This window comes from Athene noctua, chromosome 1 (genome assembly GCF_965140245.1).
Source record: "Athene noctua chromosome 1, bAthNoc1.hap1.1, whole genome shotgun sequence".
Taxonomy (NCBI): Eukaryota; Metazoa; Chordata; class Aves; order Strigiformes; family Strigidae; genus Athene; species Athene noctua.
Window position 1 is genome coordinate 101,460,825 of NC_134037.1, and position 23,857 is coordinate 101,484,681.

The 23,857-nt window shown below is 36.6% G+C and overlaps 1 protein-coding gene across 3 annotated transcripts in view; it reads right to left on the reverse strand.

The window, feature by feature from the left end:
• The window catches only part of MTA3 (metastasis associated 1 family member 3), a 141,243-nt gene that overhangs the window by 42,566 nt on the left and 74,820 nt on the right, over nucleotides 1-23,857 (reverse strand). For all 3 annotated transcript variants that reach the window (XM_074897110.1, XM_074897112.1, XM_074897111.1), the window contains 6 exons: nucleotides 22,330-22,404; nucleotides 17,044-17,102; nucleotides 14,457-14,581; nucleotides 12,998-13,149; nucleotides 12,240-12,462; nucleotides 3,694-3,780 (listed from right to left, as the gene is read on the reverse strand). In XM_074897110.1, the coding sequence (XP_074753211.1) occupies nucleotides 3,694-3,780; nucleotides 12,240-12,462; nucleotides 12,998-13,149; nucleotides 14,457-14,581; nucleotides 17,044-17,102; nucleotides 22,330-22,404 (721 nt within the window). The remainder of the gene's footprint in view (nucleotides 1-3,693; nucleotides 3,781-12,239; nucleotides 12,463-12,997; nucleotides 13,150-14,456; nucleotides 14,582-17,043; nucleotides 17,103-22,329; nucleotides 22,405-23,857) is intronic.

The following is a 23,857-nucleotide window of genomic DNA, read 5'->3' on the forward strand; positions in this document are numbered from 1 at the left end:
AGATGGGACAGCCAAATAGTTTCATCAGTATCCAAACAGGTGGAAAGGAGTGACTTGGCCAGGCTATACTGGGAAGAGCATGCCAGGAGGAGACAACGCCGATAATTTTCACATTTGAAATGACTTTGCTTAAATGCAAACCACTGGTTTGGTCAGCACTTGCAATTATACTCTTAAAGCATCAACACCCTCAGCCAAGATGCTTCAAGAGGGTCAGATAAGAAAGAGTAGAGTAAGGTTATGCACAGGCAGGTGTTAGAATAGCACAGAGCTAGGGTACAAGTAATTGCTCAGGGCAGTTCTGCAGATTTGGGAATGTGTGTAAAGGCCAGTTTGATGTCATGGATTTTCTCACGGCTTAAGATGAGAGCTTCTTACTGCCATTCACTGCAGTATTCATCTGCTTTTCATATAAAAGAGTTTAGGAACACCAAGCAGCCAGCAGATTTCATGGCATGTCCCATTTTTCATACTATAGAGAAAAAGTGTCTGGTTTGCTTTTTCACTAAAATGGTAACAGAAGCATGCTTAATGTTATGAACACTACTGATTGCCAAAGCAAAACTTTAAACTGGAATAAAAAGGTTCGTGCTGTTTGCTGAAGATGATTGCAATTTGGATTTTAAAATGCTCATATGGCAATCTTTCCCAATCTTCTTGAAAGAAATGGTTAATTTTCAGGTCTAACACCATTAAATTATTACCTTTTTTGGTCTAAGAGCTCCAGCAGTAACCACAATAATCCAAGCAGCTGCATCAACATATGAGAATGCATAAACTCCTTCTGTCTACAGCCTATAGGAGATGTAATTTTGTATTTTCGGGGTGAGTGAACAGTTGAAGAAGGAAGCATTTACTTTCTTTGACTTTTCTTCAGTTTGTAGGTCACTAATCCTCCATTAGTTTACCACAAAGGCTGTCCTTTCTTCTTTTGCAGTAGAGGAAGGTAGCGAGACTAAGCTCTCCCTTTAAGTTCTAGAAACAAACTTAATTAAACAGGCAGGACCACTCCCCAGTGGATTAAGTCCTTCATGTGGGATCTTTACACCTTACACTCACTCATCCTCTACATATAGAATCGCCTCAATATTTGCATGCTTTAGATCAGCACTTTCTAACTAGCTGCTTCATCACACCTGAAAGGGATAAGCAGACATTTCAGGGTTTTTGCCTAAATTGTACTATGGAATAACAGTAATTAGGGTTTTCTAATTCCTGCTGCTCTTATCCTTGTTCTATTGCTTAGTACTTCACTGAAAATATCCTCGCCACCTGTACCATCTGTTAACTCGGAGAATTAACTATAACATCCAAACCACTCAAACTATCTCTTTACCCACACAATAAATAACCAGTTGGTTAGATTCAGACTGTAGCATCATTTCTGAAATAAAAATAAAAGAGGAGTAAGAAACAATACTTGAACAACGTAGTAGGAACCCTTGCTTTAAGATCAGGTTGCAGCCTCAAACAAGTAAATAGCAATAATAGCTCTAAAAACTTCTCTCATTTCCATTAATGTCACTAGGGTAAAGGAAAAAAGAAAAATCCAAAGCAAAGCAAAGTTGAAGGCTCCTACTGAGTTGCTTAAATAAGTATCCTGGCTTCCAGAGGTGCTTAAGCAGCTGCACACCTCTCTCATTGCATCTCAACATGCATCCCAGCTGGAAATGTTAGCCTGGTTTCCTCCTAACTGGGAGGTAATAGAGGACATTTAATTAGCCAAGGGGTTCACCTCAGGGGGTCTGCTTAGTAAGCACAGTGATGATTGAAGAGATTACAGGGGATTAGCCCCAGTTCTCTAGAGGACAGGGCCTACTTTTAATGCTTAACCTACCTCACCTGCGGAACTGGCAGCCGAGAAGCAGAACAGCAATAAAAGGAAGCAATGACCCAGGATGTGCAGGGCACTGAAATCCTCTCTGCCTTACCAGTCAGGCTGAGAATAGTAGTGCCCTGAGACACACCCAGTTACCTGTATGGCAATAAATGTCTGTGGGAATGGCATGGAAGGAATTTTAAAAAGAAAACAAACACCTCCTGGATAAGCTATGATGTGATATTTAATACTAGATTTTATGAGAAAAATAATGCAATATTCACTGGAACATGCAAAAATCCCAAATAAAGAAAAAAAACCCCAAACTAAAAAAACCTACCCCCCCCTCCCCAAGTTAAATAGCAAACAAAAGCCATTTTCTAGCCATCCTTACACAGTTGGAATGAATACAGATTCATGTATTTAATGCACTCGGTACACTTCATATCCCTGTAACACATATTGTTTGCCTTCAACCGTAGTGAGATACTTTCACTTCCCATAGAATCAAATGCTAAACAGACTCTACAGATACCTGGTATATTTTAGTACCGTTAATCTTCTACAAAACCTTCACCTAACTACACATAATGGTGTCTGACACTGTTTGTCCATTTACTCCCATTAAACATAAAGACTTATGCTCCCAGAGGTATCAAGACGATCTCTCACCAACTAAATAACATGGCACTAAAAAGATGCAGTATCTTCTGAGATTACTATAGACACTGCCAATTCTTCTTTCGACTACATAGACAGGTCAGCCAGGAGAACCATCTTCTGTCCGATTGTCCCCTCTTACAACCACAGCTCCACCAAGACAATCTAAGCAGTCCTTTCCTCATCCATGCTAATAACATACGTAACACACACAGCTGGGATGCCTGCAGGAAATGATCACTGGCTTTTCTCTTAAACTCCAGGGCAGAAGGAATAAAAATTCAGTGAGAGTGGGCAATAATTCTTCATTATCCAGTTTTCTGAAGTTTGGATTTTGTTAAAATTGATGTTCTGGAAGAACAATTATAACTATATTAATAGCTATTTTCTATTTCATTAAGAGACTGTTATTGTTTACTTAATTCTACTACAAAAAAATCTCCTGTTAATTGAAATTTTGAGCAAAACATCTAGACTCAGCTCTACCCTTAGCTTCGCTTCTGTAGAATGGGATTAATACAGTGCAGAATTATTCACTGTTTCTCTGATCAGTGGATTGATTTCTATATTCATTTGAGGACTAATAGAAAGCCATTAGGCTTTCTTATATGGTTGTGTAAATATTTAATAGTCAGTTCTGGTTCCTTGCAAAGAGGATGATTTTCATTTTTTTAATAAGGAATTACAATTACTAGAATTTCCCCTCTCCCCATTATCTCATGTGAGTTCATTGTCCTCTTGACCGTGATCTCAGTACAGATTTCATCGCATCTTTTAAAATTATGTCAGCACATTAGAAGATCATTGTCTTCCTGAGAGACAGTCTAAAGTCTCCTCCTTTTAAGTACACACGAGTATTACAAGTGGATTCAAGGGGCACAGTAGAGCAACACTGAGCATACTGAGTATCTCCCCTTTGAGTGCTTATTTTTTAATTTAGACTACCAGACTATTTTTCACATTCTAAATTACATCAGGTTTCATTTTAAAACTGTCGCAGAAGGTCTTCTGATTCTTTAAACCAGTATCATTCTGCAAGTTCAGTCATGCAGTTTGCAACTGATAGTGGACCAGAATTTTTACTGATTTATTAACTTTATAGTTTTCTTGTTACTAAAAGCATAAATCCCTCACTCTACGCATGTAAAATTCTTAAGTATCAGTACATACTGAATGTTCATTTGGTTTGTCATTCTCTGGAGGCAGATACGCACCTAAATACCCAATGATACATGACAGTGGTTTTCTGGTGCTTTTTATCTTCAGAGGATTTCCAGCAAGTTCACAATGTCGATCTGCATCTGAGAATTTTAAAGAATAAAACTCAGTTTAAATATTTTACCATGACAAATACAATTAGGACACACCAACCAGTTCCTGACTTGCAGTTTTACCACAAATTTCTTTTTTCCTTTTAGCACACGTTCTTCTTTTTCATCAATGCTTATAATGATGGATATCTAAAGGGAGGCTAATGCAAGTGATAATATATATATTTTTTAAAGTTAGTGTAAGTTCTAACACAAATTTGACTGCATTTTTTGCTTACAAAGTCTTTTCGGAGACAGTCAGCTAGGCAGATGACACACAGATGAAAACACGAGTACTAAAATAAAAGGAGCTCTGGCTGTTAAAAATACTTTACATTGAATTCTTCAGTTTTCTACAAGCCTGTCTGGCTGTAAATGGGGTAATACAAAGGTAAGAAGGATTTAAAGTTGGGACTACTGATTTCTGTCTTTTCTTACTCGCATAGTATAGTAATTCATTTCATTCTTAAGTAAAACAGAACATGGGGGCTATCATGGCAAGATGAGGCTTAAAAACAAAACCAAAAAAACCCCTCTGTACTACAAACTTTTGAACAGTGGCCAGTTGTAACCAAGCATAACAGAGCTCAAAGGTCTCAAAATTCCTGCAAGGTAAATGAAAACAAACAGTTCAGTAACTACCTTAAATTTGACACTACAACTATGAACTCACACCTTTAAAGACACTGAAAATATGCAAGCAGACAATCTGTCTAAATGCCCCGAATATAAAAGTGCTACTATGAAGAGGTTCATGTTTAGACAGCAAAGTCAGCCAACCTAAGGTAAAAATTCGCAAGACTCTAGGTTTCAGTAGTTTCCAAGACTACTGGACCTATATTATCTTTTTTTTTTTTTTTAAAACTACTCAGAGTGATTCGGTTATTTTTCTTCCAAAAGCATGTAAGTAATTCCCATATAGGGCTTCCAGCATCCCTAGAACACAGGTATTCTGTTTTGTACAAAACTGCAATCACATGTTGATTGTGTAGATCTAGAGTTCTCACGTGCAATTACTTCCCACATATACATACCTACCTGTACGCTTTTCTTTCTACAGGTTTCAAATCTGCAGATCTGCATTTTCTAACAAGATTTACAGGAGCTAGACATTATAAATAGATTATAATAATTGTAATTCCACTTTGTCTCCACCTTGTGCTTTAGCAAAATGTTCCTGTTTGCTTCATTCCAACACACACGATGGAGTACATAGTCACACAAAGAAGGTAAGACACTATATAGAACAATTAACAATCTCTTCATATACTCATTCTAGCTCTGTGCAAAAAACATGTAAGTCATGAAACCACAGCAATGACTGAAATAAGTATTTCAGTATGTTCACAGATGTTTTGAACACAACAGACGATGCACAACTTATTTCAATATATTAAGGAATCTACTGGAAATTCTGGAAATGCTAGCTGGTATCTGGGCAGCCCAAAGGTTCCCGAGCCCTAATGTTGAGTACAAGAAGAACTTCGTTATTTTATCTTAATAACAAAATATACTGTTCTCAGTGGAAAAAAAATGCCATGAATCCGGTGCCTGGAATATTTTGAATATTCCACAGCACTTGAAATATTTTAAGTGACAGAGTAGAACAATGTGTCTCCACTGTCTCCCTTAGTAAAATAAGCACAGACTACACAGTAAGTATTTTATAGTTACTTTGGGAACAGCAAAGCATGGCCTAAGAAGTAATTAGCAAGAAAATTTTCCATTTACGTGTCTTCAATGTAAAAAAAGACACTGAATCATGGTGTGATATTAATATGCTGACTGAGAATACAGACTGCAAAGAGAGTACAATATCCATGTTTGAGGCAAAGCATGTTCACCAAAGGTATTGAGCAGGTATTCCAAAACACACCTATCTGTTAAACCAGTTAAATATGTTTAACAACAGCAAACTTTAATCCACAATACAGTACTCCCATTAAAGGTATAATAAAGTTTATGACCTTTATGACATGCAGAAAAACACAAGTTAGATTGTGCATCACTTTCAAGTGTAAAACCACAGAATAAAATTTAGGTAGGAAGTTGTCAAAAATACAATTTAGAAGTCCTAAAATCAAATATGGGCTTCCACATGAACATTAAAAATCTTAGTACGATCAGTGAAATAGTGGAAGCTATGAGAAAAAATAATCCATTTAAAAACACCAACTACCCAGGAGTATTATATTTGATAGAGTATTTTTTCAAACATAACAAAAGCAGGAAGTGTGCTAGTGCATGTAGCAATAGGAGATGATCAAGGTGTGAGGAAAATATACAAGAAAGATAAAGGCATGGCAGCAAAGCCGAATGCATTCTTTGCATCAGTGTTCACTGCAGAAGAACTTAAAGAAGCTCACTTCCAAAATCCTTTTACAAGGGAAGTGTAAGAACTGTGTCACATCGAAATGTCCATAGGAAATATTTCAAAACAAACCGGTTAATGAATAAAAACAAGTTACCAGAACCAGATGGAATTCATCCAAACAGAAACTGCTGAGCACGTACACTACTGGTGTTTAACTAATGCTTAAACTGGTCTTGGTTCAAGAGAACAAAAACATGGCAAAAGTGATAACATTCTTCAGTAAGTAGGTCTGTAGACTGGCAAAAGGGTTGAACTATTAACAGAGGCGTACAGTTAAATATGGAAACATCGAGGGAGCCAACAACGACCTTGTAGAGGGAAAACATGTTTAATGCGTTCACATTATTCAGCAGCGTGTCCCTGAAACAAGGACAACTGCATACTGGGCCTCGTGAGCACCAGTGCAGCCAGCGGGGCAAGGGAGGTAACCCTTCCTCTCCACCCCTGGAAAACATGTCTAGACCCTGTGTTGACTTCTTGGATCCCTGCTAGAAGAGATACAGACATACCGGAGCAAGTCCAGCTATTGGGGAGCCACCAAGCTGGTTGGGGGCTGGAGTACAGGACATTCATGGAGTGTCTGAGGGAGCTAGGTCTGGTCAGTCTTGAGATGAGAAAGCCAAGGGGAGACCCAATTGCTACCTCTAACTTCCTAGCAGCAGAGCAGACTGAGCCAGAGCCTTCTCAGAGGTACGTAGGGATAGGACAACACACTACTGCTGTCTGTGGCAATGGACACAAGCTTGGAGATGGGAAATTCTTTTTAGATGTAAGAACAATATTATTTAAAGTGAAGCTGAACAAACATTGGGACAGGTGCCCAGAGAAGCTGTGGAGTTTCCACCTTTGGAGATACACAAATCTAATCTGGACAAAAGGCCCATGAGCAAACACATAAACTTTATGAAGGGCGTAGAATTAGAGACCTACAGAAGTCCCTTCCTACTTATGTGTCCTGTAAACCTGTGATTGCAAGTGTCACAGGTCTGCCAGGATCCTCTGAAGGAATCGTGACATGTACACATGCAGCTGATTTGGCATTCAACTTGGCATTTCAGTTAGCTTTTAACAAACTGTGTCACCAAAGACCATTGCTGTCCAGCTGTTACAGGGCAAAAGATAAATTTTTTTCAGGGATTAGCACCTGATTAAAATTAATTGTCTATGTAAGCCCCAAAAGACCTGTGCTGTTCAACATACAAAAGATCAGGAAAAGAGGCAATCAGAGAGTTAAAGTTTCCTGATAAGAAATTATGAAGCATAATCAAAGCTAAAACTAATGACAAAGGATATCAGCAACATCAAGTAATAAATGTAAATTAATTCTCAAGGGGTAAAATGACTGTAATTTACAGAAATAACAATGGGTTCTACACCACCACCATGCAGAAGAGAATTCATGGAGTCAGCCAGTGTCAACAGCTTTCTAAAAATATCCAGACAGTACTAAAGAGTGGTCACTTATAAGGAAATTTAAATATTAGAAATTATGATGACAGGAAAACAGAAAACATTTGACTCTCTCTAAAATGATGGGAAATCTGTATCTTGAAGTGCATGCAATTTGGGGCACCATAACCCTAAAGAGGATACAGTACAATTAGAAAAACTCCAGGGAACAACATTACGAACCACAGCATGAAATGGATTCTTTATGAGGTTTTAAACAGACCAAGATCTAACCTAGAAAAGTGATGACTGTCGCGGGTCTTACAGAAGTCAATGAAATCAGGAATGTTATGGAGAAGCTGATAGCAAATAAGGCTTGTTCTTTTAGATTTGAAAGGGTTCTTCAATGATTTCCTTTTCTTAAACTAGATTTGTAGGTCTCTTAAGCTTAGAAAGACTCTTGGGGAGTTATTTCTCTTTGAAGTTCCATCATATCTCTATCCAAACTCAGATTATCTAATGAATGTATTGTGCTCTATGTATTCCCTCAATTGTATTCTTCTTAGAAACTTTGGGAAAAAAATAGCATGCTCTTTTCATTATATTATTGGCTACTAAAATCTGGTACGAACTATATTTAAAGATAACGGTAGAGAAAATATTTTCACCCTAGATGCAGCCAAAAGATCTTCTGCAGCTATCAAAATCAAGGATGTGAAACATTGTTTATGAAACAGTACCCATAAATGTTACTCACTTCAGATGAATGGGCAGTTTTACACCAGTAAAACAGGCTGTATGTTTATAAAGACAAATCAGTTACATTTTGCATATTCTACTTAATTTTCACTTATCTTTGTTTTATCAAACCAGACTGGAACAAGCAAGTACTGTGCACCAAACTTGTCAATAAATCTGCAGATTTAAAGGTATGTTAAGTTTTGATCATAAACAGTATACCCATTTCCAGAGAACTATATATATTATACAGATATTACCATTCACTGCAAACATTTTGACAATCATGTCTATACATAGACATAGTTACCCAAATTTAAATTACTATAATTAATACATATAATTATATTGATAAAACTATATCCAAGCAGGGAAAAAAAAAACAAAAAACCCCACCAAACCAAAATCCCTCAAAAATCTTCTTGTGCTGAAGGAATAAGGTTCACAGACGCATGGCTTTCTGCCATGCATATATCTACAGGCTTGCAAGCTGGCAACAGATCAATGTTGTCAGTGACTGTAGAAGAATGCCCACTTTGGTTTCCTCTGATTAAGAGACCTTCCATAGACAGGATAGTTTTGCTAAACTTACTAAAAAACATGCAATATATTAAAACTAAAAAGAAGGTATTTTGCCTAATTTAGAGCATGGGAATTTCCTCTTACTGAAACAGTTTGCCAATTCTAATTATTAGTGAAAATCCATCAGACAAGTTTATTGTCAACAACTACAGTGAGTCTATTATCGTCAGCTGAACAAAGTTCGAGATTTCCATGATGGGTTGTGCTCCTAGCAGGAGATGCCATGCCTTCTCAACCTCCTGGTGACCATTCCCTACATTGAACTGGGATGGAAATGCATCATCTCCTCTACCTCCTGCTGGCATCTGAGCAGGGGTCATGCTATATGGTTCATTAATGAGAAAAATCTAATTCTCTGCACTAACTGAAGGAATAAAGAACATAGAATAGGACCTTGTTTTCTGCCAGTGGGTGTAATGGGCCAAGGCAGATGATGTGGGTAGAATTACTACAATAAAAAAATGCTCTGTCTGAAATGTGGTTTCACCTAAAAGATGGTTGGGCCTGAGGTTAGCATTCTCAAAGGCCTCCATGTCCCTTCCAAGACAAAAGAAGTATCTGCAAATGAGTTCAGGTGGCATGCAAAAATCTATTTCTTTTATGAGGAAGCTCCAACTGGCTTGTTCAGACTTCCTTTCTCAGAACTGGGAATTAGTTTAATTTACAACGTGACAGTTCAACAAATTGCATAAGACTGAGAAGACATAAAACCTGGTATGCTGCTGGGGTAAGTGCCCTACCACCCTTCTGCCTTCAGGTTTTATGGTTTCTGAGTGTGGTATGGTGCCTGCTGCAACAGAGTTGTGAAATGCAGTTAAATTTTCAGGCACTGGTTTGTCACACACACAGAGCCGGGTGAGTCTGACCAAGCATCTAAGCAGACATTAGATTCAAGTTTCAGCACATCTACATGGAAACCAAATTCGAAATCAGTTCTTGCACATCCTAACCCTCTCATGCCATATCACCTCATGGGTGATCTGCTAATCTGACCAGGTTATCATCTAAGCACGACTCTAACTTTTGTAACACCAACACAGATATTTATTCAATCTTGTTATTACTCACCGGTATTCAACATATGAAATCATTACTCTTAATTAAATATGTCATTTACAAATTAAAAAAAATAAAAATTCCTTGTATCAGGCTACCCTTAGAAAAGGATTCAAGGCATTCTCAGAAAGAAAGAGACTATTTAGTTATAACATTAGAATCTACAGAGTTCACTGAACACAGGTCACCAGATAAAGTACAGGAACGAAATAGAAAACAATTTTTTATTCACTTACTAGACTTTACTAGAGTAAGAATATGACAGTGACAATGTAGCTGAGATCATTGTATGATTCCAGAGAGATACTGCCAGAAACAGAGTATGTGCGCATGTGTGTGTGCATGTAGGTGTATGTGTGCACAGAGAGAAGCACGAGTTAAATTAATTAAATAGGGTATAATCTGGTTTCCACCATTGTAAAATAGTTTGCATGTCGTGTTCAAAAAGCATTGGTAACTGTTCTTTTTTTTTTTTCCAATCTATGCTAGGTCTATCAGGAAGCATCAGCATTCAAAAAGACAAAATTGCAAGGTCCAAATTTTGCTTTAAGCAAAAAGAATAATGAAAGACAGAGACTACAGGGGGGGAAAAAAAATCTTTCTGCTCTTGATGTGGCATTTTTTCATTCAAAGGAACAAAGATGAAGCACTCACAGCACTGCCAGTCTGATACAAGAATGACTATTTCCTGCTGAAAAGCTCAGCCTTTCACTCCTTTGTTTTAAAGTTGAACTGTGTATATAACTCTTGTTCTAGTATGATGAACAGTTGGATGAAACTTTTTTTTTCTTCTATTTTTTCTCTTCCTTAAACAAAAGCTTAATCTTTGGAATTGAGTTACTGCACTGAGAAGAGGGATATGGATAAAAAGATTCAAGGTTCAAGTGACTTCCTAAATTAATTTCCCTCCATGATTCAGCAGAAATCAGTGCCAAATACATAAATTAAAAGGCAGTGATTTCCTGTCAGTAAATAACTTGTTTTGTATTAAGAATTAAAAATATAATCCTAGTCCAGTCTTCGGACAGAATTCTTCCATAAAGTACAACCCATTTTATTCACACAGTGGACATATGGTTTCCTTAAATCTGAAAGCTGCTCCTGACTTGCATAGCTTTGAAAGGAGGAAGAAAATGGCCAACAGGACAACTAAATAAATAAGACGGCAATGAACAGAAATATTCACCAAGTTCTGGGTGACTGCGGAAGTAGGTGAAGAGTTTGCATGTGAAGAATGGCTGGTGTAAAAGTACATAAGGTGAAAATAATTACTCAAAACCAGATTTTAAGCGTCCATGGAGTAAATTTCTTATTCACACTGACATCATCAGCATCCCAGTTCAGTATGGTGGGCAAACATTTAGTGTTTAATCTAGTAAACACAGGTATAACACCAACATCTACTATTGTAAAAAAAGGTCTCTTCGATTCTTATACAACGGACAGTACAAGGAGCCAGTACGGCTCATCTTGGAATACCCAGCATCTGCTCCAAGAACTGCACCTATGGAATACTGGGAAACGTAACCTAACAGTGGGAGCAGTAAAACAACATGCTCAGCACAGATATAAAACCTGCTGAAATATTCAGTGACTTTGCAACAGAACTTACACACATGTGCACGTAAAGAGACTTACTGTTGCTATCTACAACTCACAACATTTTGTCTACTAGTGAATTTACCCGTTCTTTATATTTTGCCTATATGAAGAACAAGCATAATATATAAAATTTTATTTAAACTAAAATTTAATACTGGAACAGACCAAAAAAAAAGAGATGCAATTACGATGAAATAATAAACATGGCTATGACCACCATCTGATCACCACAGTAACAAAGGGCTGTATTACATGCCCGATTTAAATTCTTATGCATCCTCAGCTCTATTCCTTAACCAACCCCACTGAGAAAAAGTAAAACATGTACAGATCTATACTTTCTGCTCAGCTGAGGAATAAACCATATAGAAGCAAACTTCTTTCACACTGCCTAGTAGGAAGCACCTTTTTTATGTCACAGCACTGATTTCCTCTCTCTGCCCCTGATTTTTTTTAATGAGAATTTTCTGTAAGTGAATGAGGTAACAGTTATCCCCTCTTTAATTCATATGAAATGTTTCCCCAGCCTGAAATCTGTTCAAGGCAGCCAGAATTTATCCAATGTGTTGGTGATATGCTGGACAAATGAAAAAATGAAAAGCAAAAGCATATAGACAAGAAATGTTTATTGAAAAAGAAAATAAAATTAAAAGACAAAAATGGGTGGGAAGCACAGCACACAGAACTAAGAATTAAAAAAACATCTTACATTCTGCCTTAATGGCAGCACAGTTAATAGGGACAAAGGGACGTCTTGCTGCCTGCCGCAGCCGGAGGGTATTTTTGCAGACCTGACGGGCCAGTTTTGTCCAACACGTTGTGTGAAGAAAGAAAGCTTGACGTGTTTTCACTGCCGACTTTGGACTTCCAGTGTTACGAACTGGAGTTCCCTGTGTGGCCTGCCGGGACATGTGAGTTCTAACATGAGATTCCTATGAAAATAAAATTTAAAAAAAAATCAAAATCATAACACTGATTTATGACACTTACAACACTTATGACATTTATAACACTGAGTTACAGCATTAAAAAAATTCACAGTTTGGATAAATTCACAAGGTTAATCAAATAATATGTATAAGCACTATACAAAACACGTGGGGCTTATGCAAGAAGCTGCATAACACAGTAGAAAGCTCTACTGTGAGTGGATATATAATGCCATTCTACATGAGATATAGTACAGTCATATTAACATTTTATACGTAATACACCATTTGATTGACAAGATGACATTTGTCCACCAAAAATGCATGAAGTGGATGTTTGTTTATCTAAGACTTGGTCATATAAAGATACGGCAGGACCCGCAGTTCTACTTAAGACAAGAAAAGGATTAATAAATTAAGTTCTGTAAAACTGAAATTGAACACACAGATAAAAACCCATGCCATTAAACATTCAAATCACAGCAGTCTTGTGAAAGTACCACATTTTATTTTAGTAATTCTACCTATGCAATCCTACCTCTGTAGGTTGGCTGGAAGACAGTTTGTCTTCATCTGTCTGTGTGGGCATTTTCAGGCCACCATATTTCTTCCAATAAATCCAGCAAGATGCACACAATCTACATTGCATATTAGGAGGACCCCAAGAATACCACTGGTGAGACTGTGGAGCTAAGAGAAAAAAACAGTACAGCTGAAATGGTGCGTGCTATATTGAATACAAAATCCAAATACTGTAATAGATGGCATTCCCAAAGAGCATTATATGGATAAATATTTAATACATTTCAGATGGAGAAAAGAACTTGGATTTTTAGTTTATTTTTTTTAAAAGCTTAAAAGTTTATTTTTAAAAAAGCACCCCAAAAGTCAACTCCAAATGGAAATTTCAAAATACTTTCCTATTTAATTTCAAATGAGGGACTTTGTATTACCAAGAAGAGATTTTCTTCCAGGGGACTACAAAAAATCCCCCAAAACAACCAGCCAACCAACAAAAAAAACCCAAACAGAAAAGAAAAAAAACACCAACACAACAAAAAAACCCGAAACCCAAAACCCTATACACCCTCCACTATTTCTAATCTTACACTGGAAGACAGGCTTATTAAGTAGCTTGCTACTTATTAGAATTACTAGACATGTAGGGATTTTGCCCAAGTCATGCAAAGTGAGTACTTGTAAGTCAAAATTCATATAAAAAAAGGACAAGCACTTCTACTGACCTTGGAGATTCATGTGTACCTTTATCTTGTGCATGTGGAGACTCAGAAGGAAACACTAATTTAACCTTTTTGTAATCTTTCACGAGAAAACTTATTTTAAAAATGTGATTTGAAAAACAACAAAGTATATAACTGGAACTTTCTACATACAGAAAATTATTTTAATTTAATTGGTGTTTTAGACGCAGTGAGCCATAGCAATGGTAAGTAAATAACTCTCGTATGGTAGGCCTTTTCAATTCTTTCCAGTTCTGTTACATCTTGTCTCACATAATCCATGTTGAAACCTGCTATTTCAAGTCCACCAGGGACCACCAGAAACACACAAAATACTAGAAAAACCAACTTCACCTTCCCCATCCCCAACAACAATAACAAAAGAGGGTGGGAAACGACACACCCCCCAAAACAACTCAAAAAGCCCCGCAACCTTACAGGAGAAACAAAAATAAATTTGAATCTAGTATGCTGAAGGTAAAGAAAAACATATCAGTGCCATCATATTATACTACTTTATCTTTCTGTACTTTCTGAATTGTTAAAAAAATCATAAAGTGGATTTGAATACTGACATTCCATCAACATACTGAAGACAGGTCTAAATTTGGTTTTGCCACACAATTAATTGAAAATTATCCTCTATCTATAACATGCAAACAAAAGTAGATATATTTGGTTTTTTAAAAAGTGCTTATTAAAATTTAATATCATCATCATTATTATTATTATTATTATTGTTAAAAAATTACTTACTATAGCAACTTTCACAAGCCCGACCTATTAGGGAGGCCTGTGCCTGATAAGAGGCTCCCATTGCTCCATTGACTGCAGCAGGTTTCCCATTGTTGCTGGATATTTGATTGGGATTTGGTTTATTGCTTAAAAAAAAAAATAAAAGCTTTTACTAACAAGTTAGTCTACATGAAAACAAACAATCTAATTCTGGAATTCTGATGTGTGGTGACAACACCTGTAAAAACTTCTCTAAACAAGACTGATTTTTATACTCGTATTTTCAGCACTGTAAGAGACTTGTTCTATCAAGAGCTGCTTTGATACTCAAATTTACAGATCTTTGTAAAATGCTCTCACATGGTCTAAGCTACTTGGCAAGCTAGTAAAAGACCAAGTCTCAAGGTGAAGCATTAACATAAGCCTGACACAGGACAGAATTTAAGAAGGGGATTCCAGTCAACAGATGAAGCTTTACAGTGTGAGGCTGGGCTTTGGGTGAAGTATAGCAAGTAAGAACAGTAACACTGACTAAAATACCAGACAGGCTGTCCAACCTAGAAGAGAGTTTGCTGCCTCATATTACAGGCAGAAGTACATACCTCCCCACCAACTACAATAAATGCAAATGTTGTATAATCCTGCAAAGCTCGCCCATGTAATATCAGGCTGTTCTGCCTGGGTTGTGTCCTAAACATCTTTCACACTCTGAGAAGGCTGAAGAACTGTTATTGGATTATTTTTTTTTTGTTATATTATTATGATGATTATTTTACCTACTAATACTTCACTGACTTTAAGGTCAGCTAATTCAGAGGGAATTAATATACTCCTGGCTAGGTTAAGTACTGCACTTCCAAAGCCTCAACTCTGTAGGTGTTAATTACCCATTTGACAAGCTATATTCACAATACAATGCAAGGCTGGATACATTGATTCTTAAAATGATTATTCGTTACTTTAGGTAGCATAAAACATATCCAAGATTAGTTAAAATGACTAATTGAAGAAATCTTTACTGTATCATCTCTACTCCAAAGGCCAGCAAATCTGTCTCCTGCCTTCTCCTTTTTCACTATATCCAGTGAGAGACTATTTTACAATTTCCAGATACGCTTTATCAACTACCCTCAAAAGAAGTACCTTGGGCTCAAGGTACAAGCGAAGGTATCAAGAGATTATTTTCTCCCACGTTATGATCTGTTGCTTAGAGACCTTCCAGAGAAAGCATGAATTGAAAGGGTTATTGAGAACAGAACCTTGCTTTTACAGTAAATACCTTATGATCAAATTCAAAAAGGTATTCAGCTCTGAGCATCAATTCTACTCAGATTTCAGATACACTAAATCAGTCTTGAAACACAGCATTAAGCAATCAATTTGCCCACGAGTGCTCAGATTGCACAGTTATCAAAGGCTTGAGAAGCCCTACCCTCTTACCATTGACTATGGATTTTGTCTTGACATGGAAGTAAAAGACAAGACGTTCAAAAAGATAAAAAAGGTAAAAACCCTACATTTCAAAACAGGTTTTGTCATTCAGTACAACTAGTCCCCCTACTGTGAACATACTGCCAAAAGTCCTGAGCTGTCCACACGGACCAATGAAATAAAACTGAAAAAGCATTATGTAAAAACTGAGCATCTTACAGTTTTCCTAAAGCAGCCATTTACCTGAGACGGTTAGGGAACAATCACATTAAGAGTTTTCAGTGTTTTTAAAAAGGCATCATTTATTAGACTTGAGCTTCAAAACTTAAAACATTTCTTCAGAGATGAGATTAAAACACTGAATTTAAGAGTCTGCTGTTTGTACTGTTAAATCTACTTAAGAGCAAAGTCTGTAAGAAATATGGAAATGAAGCTCTACTGCATGCAATTTATACAAGTCATCAAAATGACAACAGTGGATTTTCAAATTATTTCATTTGGTTATACAAACACTTATAACATTGGGAAATTCACATGTATGTAAACTGAATATAACACAGAAATCTTAAAGTCATCTGTAATCCTTTCTTTTCCCATAATATTGAAATTATGACTATGAGACAGATTATATCTTGTTTCTGTAAACTACATGTTAACAATAGCAGATACAGCATAGAGTTTAAATCTAAAAAACCCCAGATTAAACACCCCTCAGAAGAAAACAGATTTCATTAATAAAAACTGTTCAAAGATAAAAGATCACATTAACAACTGCTTCTGTTTTGAAATACTGCATTTACACAAATATGAGGTGTTGTGCTACAGGGGATCGGAAGTGATTATTCTGGAAAAATTTCTTTTTAAATGATAAGGCCCTTCTTGCATGTGAACAGTCCATGTAGCACTTGAACACCTTTTGTAAAACTTCTCAGAATTCCAAAACAGGCAGTTCACAGGTCAAAGACAAAGGGCTCAATTAAGTACTAAGGTTTCACTTATGACAAGAGTTTGTGGCATTTTCTGATTAAATCTCTGTATATTCTGTTTGTATATAGTAACTATTAAAAAGAGAAGTAAAAAAATATCATGCATGTTACTGCATGCAACTGCATGTTACTATTTCAATTTTACCTGTACGTTATTAAAAAAAAAAAGATTACTTTATTGTTATACTCACTAGGTGGGGATGTATACTTGTTTCAATTTACTTTCTGCTTCAGCCGCTTTCAGACGTTTCTAGTTGAAAAATTAACACAATAAAATATTTTATTATATTCAAGATTTCATAAACTGCACACAATCCATCTTTAGATTATTTTTATTTTTTTTATTTCTCAAGAGCCTCCAAAACAAGTGTGGAAATCTACAAGATGAAAACCATGAAAAACGATTTCTCTATTTTTATTATTAGCTTGAAATTATAGTATACTGTCCTCCCCAGTAAAACTCATACGCCTCACATATGAGAGCAAAACTGTAAAAAATGACAATTACAATTTACATAAATTACATCTACATAAACATGTATGACATTGTGGCTAACCCTCACTGCAGAATAAATAGAAAATAAATGAATGAAATTGCACATGATGAGTTCCCTCATCAGTCATGTTACTCAATACTTCTTGTGTGCTCTGTCAAGCCTGAGGCTAGTATTTTATAACCAGTATAAGGAAGTGGAACAGTAAAGGCCATTGACTGTTAGAAATAACTAAACATCTACTCCCATTAAGTGCCATTAAAACTGCAGATCAGAAACACATCGGGACAGCTATACTACTATGAAGATAGTATGTGAATTTACTAAATTATTACTTCCTATTTGCAACAAACTGAAAACATGTTGTGCTCAAGGTAGTATTACTAAGTTCCAAAATGTTGAGAAGATTTAGTTACAAGTAACTAAGACAACATTTTTTTCAGCAATGGCACATGAAATACAGAGTTCAGATGTCTACTGATTATCCGAAACATTTGTTTGTACATAAAAGTTGAAGCAAAAAAAGATTATTTCCCCAATATTCCTGTACTATAGACATCACTTCTGTTCACTTGGGGGAAGAAAAAAAAAAAAAGAACAAAAAGGAGTTGAAACAAGGTCAATTTTACTGCTGAGGAGTCAAAAAAAAAGAAAGGGGTGGGGGTGGGGGGTGGGAACTGCACTGATATCCAGCAATAAATCAACACTACCTGCCTGCCTCTCAAGATTCTCCCTTTCTTTATCAGGTGTTTGAAATTTAGTCCTCCATTTCTCCTACAACAGCTAATTCTCTTCTCAGCTATACTTCTATTTTCTGAGATCCAATCTTTGTGAGGCTCACAAACCAGGAAGAGATTTCCCACTATTAGAAAAGTATCATCAAAAGACTCTGCTCTGAGAGCCTCTTGCCTGGGCCATGAGGTGAATTACAGGGTTAATCAGCTTTAGTGGTCAAGTAGCCTGAGTAGGCCACCTCACATAAACCGCTGCTCTCCTCCACTTCAGAAAGTTTCCTCTGTGCCATCCATCACCATAACTCTCATCTATAAAAACTGCATCTTTGAGGAGCAATCTATGACAAATTGAGTCCTAAGCAGGCCATGACACCACAAATTAATTCCCATGCAATATGAGAGCCCTTTTCCATTTATTTCCAAGATAGGCTTCCCCCAGCAGGTCTCTGCTGTTCACAGATGCCTAGTTTGAGTTTGGAGCTAGAGAGAGAAGTGACTTCCATTGATACATCTGGTGCAGCTGCACTCGTTCCCCAGCACGAGGGCTCGGCAACACTGCACTACCTTCAACAGGCCCATAGCAAAACTGCAAACATGCTATGCTCTGCCTGCTTAAGTCAGTTTTCACAAGGGCAATGATAAAGAAGAGCGGCAGCAGCATGCCCCAAACCTTGTAAACTGATACTTTTTAATCTGAGAACATTCCACAGCCCCAGCAGAAGAGCTCTCAAGAGTGACCTCTTTCCACTTAACAGCTTCAGGCCACAGGCTTTCCACAACTCTATCTTTTTCCTTTTCATATGATACCCAACAATACAGAATTTGTTTTCAAACTGAAAAAGCATGGGAGACTGCAGGTCAGCAGATAACACACATTCCACAGGGGTTCATGACTAACTGGTCCCGTTCTACAAAAAGAACAAGTAAATCTCACTGCACACCTAGCAAGATCATCAGAGCAAAAGAGAAAAATACAATAAAAGGAAAGAAATAAGGAAAGTAGCCTTGAAGCACTGTCAAAATGTAAAGGCATTTGTAGGAAGCTTATTAAGCCCTGATGTCAGTTATCAGTGAGACGTGGCTATACACATTAATTAAATTTTAGCATACTTTTATTACTGGCATGATGGTTGAAGGGAATACAATTTTAGCAATTGCTTTCCTCCTTTATTTTCTAAAATTAAGAATATACTGCTTTCTACAAAATAATCACACAATGCTGTTTCAGTATAAACTTTATTTTTATGCACCAAAACGATGGTCAGCATTGCTCTCTAAAAGCAACAGAAAATGTCACGGCTTGGATTCACACTGACCCATCAACTTTTAAGTATCGAGAGAGAAAAAAAGATGCAGATACAAAACTATCAAGAAATAGTTGCAAATTCTAGGGGGAAAGTTCTGCCTGTTAAAATTTAGAGGATGAAAACTGGTAAACTGTAAAGGTTGGATGTTGAAATTGAAGACATTTAGACAAAAAACAAAGCACCAGTATGTAACAGTAAGTGTAAGAAATCATGGAGCAATGTGACAAGAGTTGATGCTTTTCCTAAAAAAAATATTTACATCTGATCTTAAACAGTAACTATTTCAAACCAGTTTTACAGACTACAAGGTAGGGGAGGTTGAACTACAACTAGCCCAGCTTTTCACCTGGGCTCTGCTATTTTTAATCAACTACCTTGAAACTGAATGTTACTTCTTTTTAAGAACTTCTGTTATGAGTATCAACTAACAAACATCTCAAGAAATGACCACTTCCCTACTGTGGAAATAAATAAATGAGAGTGAAATGTAATAATTTGTTGTTGTACAGCGATTTAGTTATCCTTACATATGTTCTCCCTTTTTCTGTTGCAAAGTCCCAGTAAGTCTTTTTGCATTGAATCAGATTTTTAAGGAGAACACCACAAATAATGAGAACACATTTCATTCAGTGGAATGAGCCACCTGGTCTTTCTCAAACTCTATATAATGTAGTGGTCATGAAAAGTCACATATCACCAAGAATGATTACCCAAGGTCTGAATTAGTTTTGCTAGACAGGTTCAGCACAGACTGAGAACTTTAACGTATCTATTTCCCTTCACCTTGAATTGAAGGGAACAAGTTCTGAAGGCAAGGTGGCAGCAGTATCTCCCTTGCCATTAAATCACCACCTTTAGCTTCCGAGCAAGAATAATATTTAGTAGCAAATATGACAAGGAAACCTTTCTTATGCCAGACACAATGCAGTCAATTCACACAAAGAATAAAATAATCAAAGAGCAAATTTTCATATTAAATCACACTGCTCTAGAATTCAGAGACTGTATTTTATGCATAACATTCAAGTATGTACAATAGGAAGACCTTTTTGTCTTCCCATCCCCCCAGGCTGCCCTGCCCCTCAAACATGATGTTCAGGGAAGAATGACTCAGAAATTGCCACTTCCTTACTGAATGTATTTTCTCCCTGAAATGCCTTCAACTATGACAGCTTGTTCTGGTGGGGAAAACAAACCTACTGATACAATTTTTACTGAACTGTATTATTCTTACCATTTCAAAACAAACTTAAACAAGGGCAGAAGGAAGTTCTCATCTCTCATTAGGAAGGATTACAGAAATGTTAACCAGGATAGAAATGAAGTATTTGGTCTACACTGGTTTTGTTACTGATGATCATATGTGACCTTGAAAGAACATGTCTAAAGCAGTAAATCCTGTGATGTACTACCATGTTCTGAGTTAGGATGTTCTAAGTTTACTTAGTTACAAGTAAAACACAGGCATTTGTAAGAGCATTCAAGTTGTAGATAACCATAAAGCCTATGTGTATTTCTTGTATGCGAGGCTAAAAATCCAATCCTGTGGAAGGATACACAAACTCGACGCACCATCACACACCTTGATCACTGTAGCAACAGAATCACAACAATGCCCTAGAGAACTTTAGAAAGGGAGTCAGCCTTCTACCAACCACTCCAGAGCAAGTATTTCAGAAAAATTTCACAGAAAACAAGATTTGTCTCCAGGCAGCCTAAGGGTATTGACAAAAGTCAATTTGTACTTCAATTTATCCTTACTCCATGGCTTTCAGTATCAATAAAATCTTTTTATCTGGTTCTTCAAGATCATCTGTTGTCCAACCCTTAGGAGGTGACACAAAGCACAGCAAATCTCTGCTGGCAATACCTTTTAGGATAGATTAAAAGCACAAAGAAAAAAGCATTAGAAATGATATGAAAGGCGACAAACCCAGAAAAACGTGCCTTTATACACAGCATATTATTGTCTATTTGTATTATCCACAGAACTAAAAGGTCCTAGTGATAGTTCAAGACTACTACGTGGTAAAAGACTTTACCATTACTTTCCATACCCTGATAAGATGATGCAGAAACGCTTTCAAATAATCCAGAACAACCTGAAGCACTCATCCTCCTGGCACACTGTAACAAAATCTGGAACAATTCCAAAGATCCATCTAACAATACAGCTGTAACCATTACAGCAGAAAATTTCTTTTCAACGTGCTGTATGTACATAACATCGCCACTAATTATGTATCAAATAAAGGAGCTACAAACTTAAATGTTAAATCATAAATTAAAATTGAGTATTTTAAAATATTTTATGTATCTAAACCAAGGAGTAAATATATAAAGACTGCAATTTATAAAAAGCACCAACACTGAAATTTTGCCTGAACCTGATTAAAATATCCCAGTGTCAGTACCCAATATAATCTTACTATGTTTCTGCCCAGACAACTGAACATTCAATGAGAAGGATAAACACATCCACTGTGTGCAGACAGTTCGCAACTTTGTTTTTAAATCCTGGTAATGCCAAAGCAATGTTTTACCATGGAGTACCAATAAAAGGTTCACAACATTAGCAGCCACTTTAACACAATGTATTTTTCCTTTTCCTTCAGTCCCATGCACAGCTTCACAGCCTAAAGCATTTTCTCTGCAGCCCATTTCCTTCTTATCCCATACTGCAGTAAGAACCAGAAATCACATTGTTACAAACCAGCATACAATACAAATGGCTTAAAAAGCTCTTCACAGCTCTGTGATGTACAGTAGGTATCAGAGGATTTGACAATACACCCCGTGAACAGCACAAAACCTAAAATATTACCATAGGGCTCCCACCATATCTCTTTTTAAGAACAGAAACAGATTTTTATGTTTTAACAAGATCAGGGTTTTTTAAGAACATGGCAGACTGGTTCATGCTGAAGTAGTCATTAAATTACCTGCTGCACATATCTGTCCGTGGTTTTCCACATGTAATAATACTCAATGATGCTAGTCAGTGACTTCCAAGGGAGCTGAAAAACATTTGTTACAAATTAAAGTGCTTTCAAGAAATTGCCATGTCCCCATCTTAGTAAAGACATGTTAAAATCAAGTATAGTTGATACACAAATGCTAACATGTGAATGTACTAAATGCCTGCATTAAAATCCATATGCAAATGAATATTTATTACTATTATCAATAGACAACCTTTCCTTAAGAGTTAACAAGGATGCAGAATTACAATAATATTACACATCCAAATCCAAATGTAATTCATTCTGTTTAAGCCATAAGGTTAAACAAAATCATCAAAACAGAATCCAGATTTCTATCAGGAAACACAGAAGGTAATAGCTCTATTATAAAGTGTATCACATGAAGAACAATATCAGGACTAAAATAAATCATCTTGACAAGACTGTGTTTGTCTCATGAACATTTCACTCTTAAAAAATACAATGGTCACTGTACTTAGTTCACAGGTTTTTCAAGTCCCATAACTCAGCCACTCATACAACACCACTAGTTTTGCATAAACCTCCACATACTGTTGGACCATGAAATAAGAAACAAAACGATGCTAGGGACAAATGCTACGGTGAACAACAAGAGTGATACTGACAATGAATATTTCACAAAATTCACTGCAAACTCAGGGCAACTGAAGATTATTATTTTGGGCGCACATGTTCATTGGCAAAATAAAAATGTATCAGCTTAAGTTTAGGGGAGAAAATTAAGCGTACAGCAGCCACTTTTACTTACTACTGAATAATCTATTTAACTCCATAAATTCTTTCTATAATTTACATTAGTACTTCTTTTACAAAATTCATGCAATTTCTCTTCATAACCTGTAAACACTCTACTATTTTGTGCATTGTATTTTCTAGAGGTATGCATCAATGCTAGTATTATCTGCTTTACAGAAATTAGGATGATTTTTAAGAAGTCCCAGAAAATACAGGTGCAGAAACTTATCTTTCCAACCTTATTTACTCCACTTTGGGGCTTTCTGCATGTCTTAAGCCAAAAGAACAGCTTCATGACCCTTTATTAATTTCCTAAAGCAACAGAGGAACACCATATCAAGCTGCCTCCCTGCATGCAGGAGCTCACAGCTAGTTTTTCATGCCACTTTCTTCCAGACACTGAGAGGAACTGAGTCTGGCTCCCACTTCTGCCTTTCAGAAGCTGGGATTCAGGTCCAGATTGAGCTGTGAATTCATTCTCAGACAGTGGACCACAGTGTGTAAATCCTTGTCCATTTGCATTTAATTAAAAAGTAGGAGTGTAACAAATACATAAGCTGAAATTCCAGTAAATAGCACCATCATTTGATTTACTAAAATCCTTTTACTTTCTCAGGTAAATTACGCCTTAAGAGAAATCTGCCCAAGAAAAAGCCAGTGATGGGAACACATGTTCAGTGTGAGTTGACAGATCAGCTGCTTCTCAGTCTCTGTGTCCATATTCTTCCTG